The following is a 15,155-nucleotide window of genomic DNA, read 5'->3' as shown; positions in this document are numbered from 1 at the left end:
TTCACTGAGTTTCTTAGTGCCTCACTTCCATGTTAACTCAACACTATGGATAAATGAGGACCCGTAAAGCCAACACTAATGATCTCACCAGTCATTTCTACTTCTTGTCACATGGAAAAGATCTATTATTGAAAAGGGGTAAAAAGTCATCAAGAGTTTCCTACTAAAAGTTTCTAATATGGAACATTTTTTAGATCTTTTGCTATCTACATTTTCCCTATTTAGTTATCATCATTTTTTAAATGTCAGACCTAAATCTGAGCACAATTTTATAGTTTTGATTCAAGTGTTAAGGAATAGAAAGGTGTTACTTCCTCTATTGAAAAATATCCTGTTTCTTTTATTTCTATCTAAGTTTATATTGGCACTTTTAGTATTAAAAATATTTAGTCACAAAGACAAACCAATAAATCCCCTCTTCTCTATAAGAACAGATCTTAAACCAGTTCTCCAACACTTTGTACTTGAGGTAAAAAACACATAACAAAATTTGCCATCTTAACCACTGTTAAGTGTCCAAGCATCATGTTAACATGCATGTTGCTGTGCAATGGATCTCAAATTTTTTTTCTTGAAAAATTGAAATCCTATATCCATTTTCAAATTTCTTACCTTTTTTCTTCACCCTGCAATCACAATTCTACTTTCTGTTTCTAAGAGCTTGACTACTTTGTATACCTCATATTGGTGAATTGCTGTAGTACTTCTCTTTTTGTGACTTATCCCACTAAGAATGATGTCCTCAAAGTTCATCCATACTGCAGCAATTGTCAAAATTTCCTTCTTCTTGAAGACTGAGTAATATTCTATTGTATGTACATAACAAATTTTGTCTATCCATTCATCTGTTGAGGGACACCTCTTTGGTTTCTTTCATCTCTTAAATAATGTGAATAGTGTTGCATGAGCATAGTATACAAATATCTCAAAACCTCCTTTCAGCTCTTTGGTGATATTTTCAGATGTCAGCTCCTGGATCATAAGGTGATTCTACTTTTAATTTTTTTCAGGAACTCCCATATACTGAATGTTTTGCAAATATTCTAAAACCTATAGTCAGAATTTTGCATTTTTACTATTATAATTCACTTTATAAATCATACTCTTCACTTATAAAGGGTTTTTGAAATGTTGGTGTGTATAGTCTACAGGTTTTATCACGTGTAGACAGATTCCTATAAACATCATCACAATCATGATGAAATCCTATCAGATCCATGAAATTCCTTTATGCTATATATCCTTTCTTAAGCACACAGTTTATGTTGATATCTGACCTTGTAATCCAGAATCCTTGCTAACTTAGTTTTATGAGTTTTTGTTTTGTTTTGTTTTCAAGATTTCTTGGCATTTTCTACATAAACAATTATGAATCTGAACAGTTTTATTTCTTCTTTTCCAAGCAGTGGTTCCACTGTGCTTGCTAAGTCTTCTAGTATGGTGTTGAGAGTTCACACCTTCACCTTGTTCTTTAACTTATGGGGAAGCATTTGGTCTTTCACCATTGAGTAACATGTTAGCCACAAGTGGTTGGAAATACCTTCTGGGTTGAAGTTGACTTCTATTCCTAATTTTTTGAGAATTTTTTCTTTTTTTCTGGAATAAATGTGGAATTTTGTTGAATTTTCTACATCAATGATGATACATTTAGTTACCATCATTTTTTTAAATGTCAGACCTAAAATCTGAGATTTTTTCTGATTTGGTCTGATTACAATGTGAATTACTTTGATTAATTTGCAAAAAAAAAAAAAAAGAAAAGAAAAATGAACCAGCATTGCATTCCCATTGGTCATGATGTATTATTCTTTACATGGACTGATTAACTTGTCAAGATTTTATTGGGGATATCTGCTTCTTTGTTCATGAGGGATATTGGTCTTCACCTTTTCTTGCATTGCCTTTATGTAATTTTTGGTATCATGGTTAATTCTGGGTCCATAAAATCAGTTGGAAAATGTTCCCTCTTCTTCTACTTTCTGAAATAAATTGTATAGAATTTCTTATTTCATCCTTAATCTTTTTCACAGAATTTTCCATGAAAATCATCTTGGTCTGCATATTTCTATTTTGAAATGCTTTTAACCATGAATTCACTGTATTTGATCTCAGAATGAGTGTATGTGATTTTCAGAGAATTGGTCCATCATTTAGTGGACAAATTTACATAGGCAGAATTTTTCCTTGTATTCCCTTACTAAATTTATAGTGTCTGGAGGGCTTATAGTAATATTCTCTCTTTTATTCCTGATGTTGATAATTTGTGTCTTCTGTTTTTATTTGGCAGTTTTGATAGAAGTTTCTTGAATTCCTTTCTGAAAGTTTTTGGGATCACTGTCAACTCAGTCATTTGAAATTTCATAATAATATGTCTTGGTCTGAGACTATTTCTAGTTATTGTGAAGGGAACTTGGTGAGCACTTTAAATGTTTACACATATGCTTGTCTGTTCTCATAATATTTGAAATTTTATTTTAGATATTTCTTTTCCTTCCCCTATGCTCTCTTTCTGGAACTGCTATGTCATATATTGGACCTGTGTCTTCCAACATACTCTGTCATATTTTCCACTTCCCTGTCAGTTCTTTTGAAGATTATTCAATCTTTACCTTCTATATTTTGTATTAAATTTTTAATTAGAGCTATTATTTTTAATTTCTAATAATTCACTTGTTCTCTCAATGTCCCTATATAACATCACTCTCTATTTGTTTATTAGATTCTATATCTTAATTTTTTAAGGGTATTAGAAATAGAATTTGGAAATTTTTTCTTCTTCCATCCTATTCTCTGTTCCCAAAAGGCTTCTTTTTTCTATTTGTCTTGGCTTTTATCTTTTCTATTAGAAATTTTCTTCAGATCTTTCATAATCTTTTGTTTACTGCTTATATTTAAGAGTATGAAACAAAAAAGATAATTGTAAAGAGATTTGGTTGGGCTACTTCTTTGGAGAACCCTAAGGTCAATATATTTCAGGCTTTCCTGTTGAGCTATTCAGATTCAACAGGAGAAAAAAAAAAAAGATTGTCAAATATGTAGCCTGGAAGCTTAAGGCCTGCTGCTAGTTGTTTAGGGTAAAATGAGAAAAGCAAGGTGGGAATCACAGCATTCTCATTGCATCCAGCTGTTTTTAGTTAGTGCTTTCTGCCCTCAACTCTACCTGGGTCACCTAGTTCAAAGAGACTTTGTTTAATCCTCTCCAAAGTATAAAACTTCAGTCTTCTGTTGAAGTTGGGGTTAGATGTTTGTCTGGTAGTCTGCAGTGGTGGAGGGAAGGATCTGGAACTGTGATTGACTTTTAAAGGAATACTCTTACTGTGAGGTGATGGAACCCAGGGCCCATGCTTGCTAGGCAAATGCAGCAGCACTCAGCTGTACCCTAGCACTCTTTAATTTAGATATCTTTCAGAGGTAGCCGGTGACTTTTCAGGATGCTTCAATGTAAATTAGATTAGTTCTCAACATTTGCCATTGCTAGTTTACAATTTTTACAATTCTGTTTTCTCAGTAGAATAAGATACATTTTCCTTCCATATTTCTGCTTACAAAATTGTTTTTTTCCCTTACCTATTCTCTCCACAATCATTTAGTCTTGGGAGAGAAAAAGGATTAAAAAAAATACCCTTAGTTTTCTTTTAATAGTATTTTTGGAGAAATAAAAGTAGTTGTGTATGTTCTACTAGTTTTACCACAGTCTCCTGATTTTACTTCATCTCTCTAACTTAAATATATTTTCAGAGCAACATATCAACCAAAATAATATTTATTCTCACACTACTATTCTTTCAGTAGTTTATTCACTGTTTATTCAACTATTATTATTCACTACAATAGCTAACCCATTTTCCTAGTACCCAATTCACAGTAAAAAACCTCTAAATGAGCTTTGGAAATTTTCCTTTTGTTGTCTTAAAGCATTTTTTAGTATTCTTAAATTTATAAAACATGATCTATTTATTGAGCCAGTATGTACTAGTCATTTAACATGTGCAAGAATATGTACTGAATTGAAAGACATTTGCCTTCAAAGATTTCAAATTCTAAGGGAGACAGCATGCAAGTACCTATTCATTTAAATGGTAAACATGGTTAAGCACTATTATAGGAAGAAGGCTTAGTATTCTAGGGGATGTATAAATGAGCACTTAATCCCACTGATTTATGCTAAAACCAAGTCTCAAAGTACAAACAGGATTATCAGCATGGAATAGGGGATTCCAGACAGATGACAGAGCATGTATAAAAGAATAGCATTATCCTTGATTTCAAAGAATATGAATTCCCACTTTTTAAAATTTGACAGGTGTTTTTATCTTTAGACATCTCAAACAATTATACTATCCTGTTGAGGAAAATATCAACACTAGTACTTTTACTACAATTTGGAGGAGAAACTGAGATACATTTAAGCCAAGAGCAAAGCTAGAATTAGAACTAAAATTTTGATTTTTGAAAGCTGAGTAGTCAAATCAGAGGAATAATTCTGATTCTACATTCTGAAACTTGGTTTCTTCACTGTCTGGTTTTTCACAGTGTTGCACATAATTGCAGTAATAATAAGTAACATTCATTATAAGGTTTATTGTGTGCCAGGCACAGTGCTAAATAACGTACAACATATATTACCTATTAAAGTCTTCAAAACAAATAAATATTCTGAGACAGAGACTAAAAGACTTTTCCAGGGACATTCAGCTACATGGGTATAGATATAATCGGTTTTTCAAACAGTAGGTTACATATTCTTCCTGCTCAGTCTTCCCCCATGAGAGAAGACTGGGCAGGAAGGAAGAATATGATAATAAGAAACAACCACAACTTACTGAGAACCTATGGCAGGAACTGTGCTAATAGCTTTACATATGTTGTTTCTAGTGGAAGGGTAGCCAGAAAGAAGGAAATTATGAACTCAATGAAAATCAAGTCACACCTGTTCCATGAAGTCTTCCATGGTAGTTTCTGTTCACTTTGAGATCTCTTGTCTCAGTGTGGCATTTAGAATATGATCATTTTATACATGCCAATCTAATTCAGAGTATATAATCTGAAGTAATCTAACACAGCAATTAAGAGAAATGGCTCTATAGCTATGCTTCCTGGTTTGGATCATTCTATCATATCATTATAGATCTGAAATCATTTTATCATATCATTCTATCATTGCTTCTTTTAGTATATTACATATGCTTAAAATAAAAAGTCTATATGTATACAATGATAAATATTTCTATATGTACAATTTAAATATATGTGTATATATATATATCAAATACACATATTTGTATTCTCAGCTTTACCTAGTTCAGTGTAGATAATAATAATAGCTAATATTTATTAAGCCAGGCACTACTTCAAGTATTAGTTCAAGTGATTCTCATTACAATTATAGAGATAACCATGTTAATGGTTATAACCATTTTACAGATGCTAATCCTGAGGAAAAGACAGATTAACTTTCTCAAAATAAAAACTGTAAATAAAGTAGAAGGTATAGCCTCACATCAAGGAAGTCCAGCTCTAGAAGCCTAACTCTTAAAAACTATGCTATAGCACCCCACTCCAAAAGACTCAATATAGTACTATGAACTTGAATTGAATTTAGAGGAAAAAAGACATGGATAGAAATAATTATGTATACTTATATTCAGTTCATGTTGTAGTGTATTATATTGGAACTAGTTTTACCACCTTTTAGAAAGAGGAGTTTGATAAATAAGTATTTTTTAACTTATTTTTCTTAGTGATAGTCCTATATTACTCTTAAAGGGCTTGGGGTAAAGAGAAGATTTTTTCTCCCTATATGTCCTTTATCTGCATTTTGAAAAAGAAAACAATGTTTAAATATTTAAGTCTTTTAAAGCATTCAAAGCCTGATGACCTCCAAGATATCTTCCAGAAGTGGGTCTTTGATTCTAAATCAAGTAATAAAAATGTGTATGTCTCTTTTCCAAGCAATGTGAGGTCACAGGGATTAATAAGAACAACCTGCAAGAACTTCTGAAAAATAGGATTTTCAAATAATGCAGAACTCTACAAGAAGAAACAATATTCTCAATTACACAGGTTTGCTATTGTTCTAAATACAGAGTCAGAGGAGTACCCGTGTCTGGCTTTCTCTCTACTCACTCTTGTGGATTCCAGAGTTTAGCTTCTGACATACTTTATGTGGATGTTGACTAAAAATGAGAGTATTTGATTCTAATTTTTTTCAAAATTTTCATATCCAGATGATAATTTCTTGGGTCTGATACCAAAAGGTCCATCCTAGCTATCATGTCTATAGAAAATCTAGTCTTAGATTTTACTCAGCTTTTATATTATCCTCAGGCAAAAGCCTCTGGAGTGTGAAATAGAAGATTTAAAGGTGATATTAAAAATATTAGCAATGATGGTTTACTTTATTATTTCTAATGAACAAAGAATAAGCTTAAAATATTTAGTGGCTTTCATGGTTGTAAACAGAAATTTCTATTTCCAACTTTCTCTAAAACAAATTATTTTTTATCCAAATATTCACCATAGTGGCATGAGTATTCGCTGTATTAAAATGATCCCACTAGATTGTCCTTGGTCTAGGAAATGTCAAAAACAAAGCCAAAGCTAAATCAGATTACCTAACAATAAAACACCGTTTACATCAGAGACAAGCAGGAGGTCTCTTAGGATCTGAAATCTAGGACTTTTGACTGCTTGTGTATAGACTGAGAAATTCTCTCACGTGCAATTTTGATAAAGAATTTTATTAAAATCCTTCATTTTGCATCTACCCCCTACCTTGTCTACTAACTACTAAATCTACTCAGGAATTTAATTTTCATTTTCAAAGTCTCAAGAGGGTTAGAGCTCTTAAAATCATTTCAAAATATAGAAACTGCTCTTTTGTTTTTTTATTTTATTTTCCCCCAGGAATAAGTAGATCTGCAAAGAAGTGTTCCCAGTTGGTATCATAATCTAACATTCAAGACTGTACACTATCTGCTCCCAACAAACCTTTTCTATAGTCTGAACTACCCACTAATTATACCCAGGATACACTACTGCATTCTCTCCTCGCATTTTCTTTCTGCCTCTCTCCCCTCAATAAGGTGTCTCCCCTCTCCAAACCAGTGTTCAAGATCTACCTTTTTCATATTCCTTTCATTCCCCATCAAGCTCTCCTCTCCTTTCCTTATTCAGCTTGTGGTCCTTTATACCTTTGCCTAGTACTGTGCTTGCCATAACTGTAGGGTTCTCTGTAGTAGCTTGGTTGTTTGTTTGTTGTAACTAACTGCACTATTCTGAGATTCCGTTGACCCTGGGCCAACTTTTGGGAATAGCTGCACACTGAGGAAATTGCTCAAGTGAAGAAAACTGAAAGTCAGAGATGTCACAAAATGTTACATTTAAGCATTTAAATTTCAGTCAAATAAACTACTTACTCATAGTCAGAACTTTATTGACAATTTTTAAGCAGATGTGTTTTATATTAAACAATCACAAGAAATTCTAAATATTATACTCTCAAATGGAAGCTTTCATTACTTTACTCATATATATAGTATTGTATTTATAACATATTTCACTTAGGTCTTTCATCTAGACTAAATATTTTTATTAATAAATAAAACTACTAAAACAAGTTTTGTTTTATTTTCAGTAAAATTTTTGACCTAAATATTTTTAAAACTATAAGAATAACTCTAGGCTTACTAAATCTAAACTATATAAATTTGCCCTTATTATTTTATAATCTCTTAATTTTAACCTTAAATTGTAACCAAGAAAGATTTGGAATTGCTATTAAATGTACCTAAAGGCCTAGTACTCATTCTTTCATGAATGAAGTTGTTGACATAACATTGGAAAGCAAAGGATCTGCACACATAGAATCCAGTGCAGTAGTTCCCCCTTATCCATTCAGATATACTTCAAGATCCCCAGAACAAGCCTGAAACTATGACTAGTACCAAACTCCATATATACTATGCATTCTCCTATACATCCATACCTATTGTTACTTTATAAATGAGACATAATAAGAGATTAACAATAATGTTAGTAACAAAATAGAATAATTGTAACAATATACTATAATGTTATTTAATAAATATGGTTTGTTTACTTCTGGAATTTTCCCACTTAATGTTTTCAGAATGAAAGTGACTACAGGTAACTAAAACCATGAAAAGTGGAACCTGACATAAGGCAAGACTACTGTAGAGTTTAAATCAACCTAGTGAGCAGATGCAAGAATACTTAAACACAAAATTTTTCAATTCTAAATTCTGATTGTCAAGAAATGTTAGAATTTAATCAAATGTAGCATGTTGTTCTTTGCATTTTTATTACCATCTTTATTTCAGTGTAGAATATGTTTTTGGCCAAATTTCGTATTTGGAGAGTAAGGGAAAGGGAACAAAAATATGCACAATTACTGTTACAAAGACTAGCCAACAGCCTATCCTGGCTTTTAGAATATATAATAAATCTCATCAACAAATAATAGTAACAACAATGTGCCTGATATATGCCACATACTAGTACAAATACTTAGTAGTGCACTAATACATTTAATCTTCACAACATCTCTTCGATGTAGGTACCCTATGTAACAAAAGAGAAATGAGATTCAAGATCATATAGGTAGTAACTTGTTTTGCTACCTAACCACCATATTAGACAGCTTCTTCCTGCAGCAAGTTCTTACAAACCAGAAAAATGTACAAATCAATTCTCTCTCGCTCTCACACAACAAAACAGGCACTTTGGAGGTACTATTAGGCAGCATGCCCAGTTTGGGATTCTGAGGAAACAAGGGTTTTTCATCTGCTTTTACCCACCTTCCTGCTATTTTCAGCAGGTATACTGATATGAAAGAATAGAGTGAAGCCCAACTGACCACCATCCAGCATCACTCTAGTTTCTACCAATCCCTTTTCTTAGAGCCTGAAGTAACCTATTCCCCCAGCACTTCCATCATATGATGAATCATAGAATTTCAACATGACATAGACATTCAGATCCATTTTATTCAAAGGACTCCCCAAATGACCTAGTTAGCATCAGATACTCCCACACTTACTACTCTTTATTTCCAAAATGTTATCCCTATCTGTCAAAACCATCATCCATAATACTCATACTTAACTTAATTGCCCACACCTAGCCTAAAAATAGAATAAATTGGTCACATCCCTATTTTTAAGCTGATTCCAGGGATTCCTGCCTCTGTTAATAGGCTCCGTAACACATAAAGCTATTTTATCAATTTATAATTTTAATTCCCTGTTATAACAAATTATGCATACTAAAAGAATTTGATGCAGTTGTCAGAGCCATCATAGAATGCATAATTATAAAGTTTGACCCAAAATTTTATTTTTAATACCAAGACATTCATATGGGAAAGAGTTATATATAACTCATTCTAGGATTCATCAGTTTACACACTAAAGTTAAAATTTTTTTTTTAAAGAGAGAGTGAGAGAGGAGAGAGAGAATTTTTAATATTTATTTTCTAGTTCTCGGCGGACACAACATCTTTGTTGGTATGTGGTGCTGAGGATCGAACCCAGGCTGCATGCATGCCAGGCAAGCGCGCTACCGCTTGAGCCACATCCCCAGCCCTAAAGTTAAAATTTATGTAGCATATCACCTTTGAAGTCAATTCAAAATGTGAGCATAGTTTATTGTAGATATTTTTCATAATCTTGAAAGCAAGAAATGACTTTTTTCTTTTTTATATTTGTCACAACCCTAAACACAGTACCATGCAAATGATTGGTTTTCTCACATTGTTTGCTGAATGAATAATTACATGAACAAATGCTTATGAACAACTTATCTTTAGAAATTTTAAGATGTATGATGAAAAGCATGTGTAAATTAGTACAGAGACACTTTTGTGAAAAGAAGATGACCAATCATTACTAGGCAGGTTTACAACCAATTTCCTCATTGAAAAGGTCAAGATCTTCTTGCTGCACAGGAAGAAAGGCTAGCATTACATTTAAATGTCTGCTACATTTTAACCAGACTTTACTTTTAATGTCTTTTGACATAGTAACAGAGAGAAATTTCTCTCTGATTTGTAACAGAAATGACAATTCTAAAATAGTGATTTTTCTCCTTGCAAAATTATTGATATATTCTCATTTAAGTGTTATTAAAAGAACATAAACAAAAATCTTTATGGTTTGATTCTTTTAAAAGTTCATAAATACAAGGGAAAATAGCATAATGCTGTGAAACCAATGCCTAGAGGAATCCCAAAGCAATGCCAAGAAACAGAATGTACTCATAGTGACTAATACATGCAAATACTGGAAATAAATTCTAACAGATTAAACAGGTTTTGTAGCAACTAAAAGGTATATTCAAATCATTCCAAAATTAATCAAGCTTAAGAATATGGCAATCTTCCCTACTAATAAGAATATAAGCTGGCTAAGTAGCCTGGATAACATATAAATTATAGCCAATATCAGTAGGCAGAATTTTTTCAAAGTGTTTTTAATTAAAAAGGAGAAACTTAGCCCTTAACTGAATCAATTCACTGTTTGACTTTAACTACCATTCATTTTATTTAATACTACATCATCTCATCCTGATGAGGGATTAAATAATAATATGCTACAGAATCACAAAGGCAACACCATATTTCTACTGAGAAACTGCAACATTTTTTATCTCCTCCCAATCATTTAACATGGCATATCTAAAGAGTTATCTAACACTGAGAAAGAAATGTACAATATTTTAAAAATCAAATGTAGTTCTTTCAAAATTGGAATGTCAAGCACAGGTAGTTTCTTACTCAAGAATATAATTTTGAGGATAGGTTGAAACAAATCAAAGTTAAATGTATTTTAACAAAATAATTTGAAATAAATAGCAGAGTTTCAAGACAAAATAAGTATATAAATCCATGCTGTGAAGATTCTCTACTCTTTGTAGTTAACATGTTTAATGAAGTCAGATTTTTTCCAGTTTGAAAATGAAAGTAAGCAAATGCTGAACCTCTCTGGGCCAAAATTTCTTCAACAAGCTTAAATGTTACAAGCTTTCTTTGTTGAAATCAATTAATTAATTAATTAAACAGATTTATAGTCTGCCTTCAGCTATAAGTAATGCCTTAGTAGAGATCAATATTAAAAGCAATGAATCTGAGAAATGGTTAAAACCTATGTATTTTTTAAATATTTCAGATATTTTAATATAAATTTCAAGGAGTTAGCTTATAGTTCAGAGGCAAGAAGCACAACTCTAGCCAGCAAACTTTTATTTCTGTGCTGCACATTACAATAGAAGCAGTATTAATTTCTATACTTAAGAAATTCTATATAACAAGAATTTTATAATATATCACCATATGTAAGCTGCTGCTGATATTCTTATCAGTTTGATCAATTTATGCTATTTTTATCACTTGAAATAAAACATGCAATTTGACTCTAATCAGACTTAATCTGGAAAAACCTAAAGAGCCCAAAACCTTGCTTTTAATCATACAAATAATCTCTTCCTTTACTGCCCATTTCCCCCAGAGACCAAAGTAACCATTAATATACACATTCTCCCTCTCTCTTTCTCTCTCTCTCTCTCTCTCTCTCTCTCTCTCTCACACACACACACACACACACACACACACACACACACACACTTCTACAATTCATATTGTTCGGCTGCTGTTCATTTCTATAGATTTTACTTGTTTAAATACCCAAAGGAAAATCTGATGATTAAAAATTATATTGAGTAATATATTCTAAATTACTAAGAATAGAAAAACAATAACCCTACATTCAAATACTATCATCATAATTCACAAAGTCATACCTGGTGACTTAGAGATTGGAAAGGCTCACAGGTTCCAGAATGCATGACCTTTCTATTTCCAGAAACCCCTAAAAGATTGCATTTCCTGTCTTACAAAAGATAACCAGAGCCATCTCTCTCAGGATCTTCAGGGCTAGAGAAGAAAATATCAAACGGCAGATCTGTCCATCAGTATCTGTTTAAGCCAATATCAATAAATCAAATCTCATACACTGTTTATCGTCTCCCCTGCGCAGTTACACCCTGTACTAAGAAAGGCTGACACAGTTGTGTTTGCTGATGCTGCTAATGCTGTCTGAAAACAGTAAGCTTACTGCTTAGAGCAATTCTGCATCATCTAGAGAATCAGTCACATCCTTCAGGTTTCCCACTTCTGCTACTATACAGATTTCACTTGCCAAGGAGAGTTTGATTTTTTCATCAGTCTTTTAAAAATAAGCAATTTTCTGTTTAATTAAGTATCCAATATGTCTGTTGCAAATATCATGTTAAAATGTCAATTCTTAATTATTAGGTGGCTTTCTCCATACATGACTAAGCTTCAACATAATGATTTAGCAAGTAAAACTGTGCTTCCTTTTAAAGGAATCTTCCCTCCAAACCATGTGTATTAACATCCAATCCATCAAAATTAGAAAAGCCTAAAATTGAAGAATTTTTATTCTGACAATCTTTGATGGTTTTATATAATCATAAATAGATAAATGTTTATTCACTTTTTGTATTTCATGAACCTCATTTTCATTTCATATTCTTCCAGCCAACATGCTTCAAACAAAAATACTTTTTATGTTTTTATTTAAACTTTTCTAAAAAGCTTAATATACAAAAGATAACATGCTATTACCAAATTCTAAAACTGCTTGATGAAATCAAGGAATGAAACCTATATAAAAGTCATTGGGATTTTTATTATGAATTGTCATTGTTTATAGTATCAAGGTTCTAATAATGCTTTCTTTTACCACAAAACAGCAAATTCGGGAAATTTTAAGATTGACATAGTAGTCTGATAATAAAGAACCAATACTCTGAAGGTATAGTTAGAAATGCTTTCTTGTTACCATGTGACAAAAGGTTGTATTTTAGAAATAAAACCAAAAAAGGTTCAAATCAATTTAAATAAAATCAAAATTACTACATGGAGTACAACTTCTTATCCCAAAACAGCTCTCAAATTATATACAATCTGAATTAATGACTCTATGGAAAAAAACACCCAGAGATTTAAGTTTTTGTTTATTTTTATACCTGTGAAATAAACCAATTGAAATCTGATGATAGCAAAAATGTGCTATACAGAAAATGTTTTAGATAAATGTAGATGAATAATAAATCAGTAAATTTCCCTTCTCCCACTCATATTTGATGAGCACAATATGTATAATCATGCAGACTAGTTAAAATGAGCATTAAGAAATTAGGTTTCTTTAGTAGCCTGATCCACACGTTTTCGAGAAAGTACTGCCTCTACCTGCATAAGTTCAGACATAGGACTTGGTATTTTGACTGTACTGTATATATGACACACTTGGATGAAAAAACATGAATTATTTTCATTCTTTTCATATAGAAAATATTAAACATCAACTACAGTCAGATACTTTATGGATGCTAGGGATAGGTGCTGGGGACTCCTCAACAAACAATATAAAACTCATCTTCACAAAAAGCAGATAATTAAATAACTATGTTTTGTTATGATAGAAGAATAAAAAGAAGAAATGAGAGCAATAGTAGGTCATCCTACCCTAATCTAGGGATCAAAAAGGATCTTCCCATGCAAGTACTGTTAAAATTTAGAAGATCCTAAGCAAGTCACATTCAAGAAATGATAAATACAGTTAGGCCATAAAGTGTATGAACAGATGGGAGAGATGAGAAGCCAAGGACCAATTACAGGAAGCCTCAGGAGACACTAATATTTTGAGCTTTATTCTCAGGGGAATGAAAATCCACCAACATAATCAATTTTGTAATTTTAGATTATCCTGAATACACTGTGGCCAATCAATTAGCCAATCAATTGAGTAAAACAAAACTAGAGCAAGTTAAGAGTAAGGATGAGGGTCTAAATCAAAGGGGTAGCAGCAGGCAGAGAGAGAAATTCATAGATTCCAGATATACGTTTTGGTAAGCAAGAATAGAATTTCAAGACTGATGTGAGAAATGAGACAAAGAGAAATGTCAAATTTCATTCCTAATCTCCTATGCTATCACATATCTCATTTACAATCAGCATGCTTTCATCAGATCCTCTGGGTTTTGTTACTTATCCATTTCAAGTGCATATGTGTCCTTTTTATAAATTAGCTGGAAAGACTTGAGGAGGAATATTTGGTTTATATTCCTTCTGTGTCCTCTCTAATATGCATATCTTCAACTAAGTTGTTGGATGAATAAATAAATGAGAAGTAACAAAACTGAACTTTTTCAGATATTTTGTCAGAACATAGGTACAAACTTAGGTTTTATCATTCTCTTAATCATTCTAACTAGTATATATTACCTAATTTCCTCAGTGTTTTCTTGCCAATACACTTAATTGGTGTGTTCAATAAACACATCAAACCTGGAGTGCGTAGATGCTCTTATTCTATTATCTAGTTGATAAAATATTTTAATCAAAAATTATGTATTTATAATACATTATTAGACCCACTTAATACCAATTTAACATGATAAGGCAATTGAAACTAAGTTTTCAGACAATATGCTACTCATACTGATGTTCTTAATGTTGATGATAGTGAAGCACGGTGCCTCTAACCTTCCCTGAGAGATCTATCCAACATATATTTGATGGAAGGGATGAAGAGTAGACAAAACTTTGCAGAAGAATCCCCTTGTACTGAATGAAGAGAGATCCAAAAGGATATGTTTCAGTCCATTTGGGCTGAAATAAGAAAATTATAGAAATGGTGGCTATAAGCAACAGAGATTCATTTCTCACAGTTCTGAAGGCTGGGAAGCCCAAGATCAAGATAGGTGCTGGCTGATTCAGGGACTAGTTAGGATTTTTTCTCACAATAACTTCACATGGTAGGAAAAAGAGGCAACACAACTCTCTGGGGCCTCTTTTACAAGTGTACTGATCCCATTCTAGAGGGAAGAACCATGATTTTGGTGACCCATCATTATATTTGTGATTGGTTCTCAACATATGAATGGGGAAGGAGTAAACATTCAGGCCAGACAGAGCACAAAGCACAAATCCAGAGGGATTTTATTTACTGATTTGCTGAAAGTCCAATATCCCAAAAAGGATCAATATCTTTTTTAAAACATTTATTTTAGTTGTAGGTGTACACAATGACCTTTATGTTATTTTTATGTGG

General features: G+C 32.2%; 1 protein-coding gene across 13 annotated transcripts in view; it reads right to left on the bottom strand.

Moving 5' to 3' along the window:
- Slc4a10 (solute carrier family 4 member 10) overlaps positions 1 to 15,155 on the bottom strand; it is a 279,064-nt gene that overhangs the window by 187,055 nt on the left and 76,854 nt on the right. For 2 of the 13 annotated variants that reach the window (XM_078017497.1, XM_040294383.2), the window contains exon 1: positions 11,818 to 11,836. The exons of 9 other annotated variants lie outside the window; for them this stretch is intronic. Coding sequence is in view for 2 of the 4 variants with exons in the window: in XM_040294372.2 (XP_040150306.2) it covers positions 11,818 to 11,862 (45 nt within the window). In the remaining 2 variants the exon portion in view is untranslated. Of the gene's footprint in view, positions 1 to 11,817; positions 12,103 to 15,155 lie in introns of those variants that run through there. 2 more of the 13 variants (XM_040294372.2, XM_078017494.1) reach the window with 2 other exon arrangements.

The sequence above is a fragment of the Ictidomys tridecemlineatus genome, chromosome 7 (genome assembly GCF_052094955.1).
Source record: "Ictidomys tridecemlineatus isolate mIctTri1 chromosome 7, mIctTri1.hap1, whole genome shotgun sequence".
In the NCBI taxonomy this organism is placed as follows: Eukaryota; Metazoa; Chordata; class Mammalia; order Rodentia; family Sciuridae; genus Ictidomys; species Ictidomys tridecemlineatus.
The sequence above is the reverse complement of the archived record's forward strand: the minus strand, read 5'-3'. Positions and strand labels throughout refer to the sequence as shown.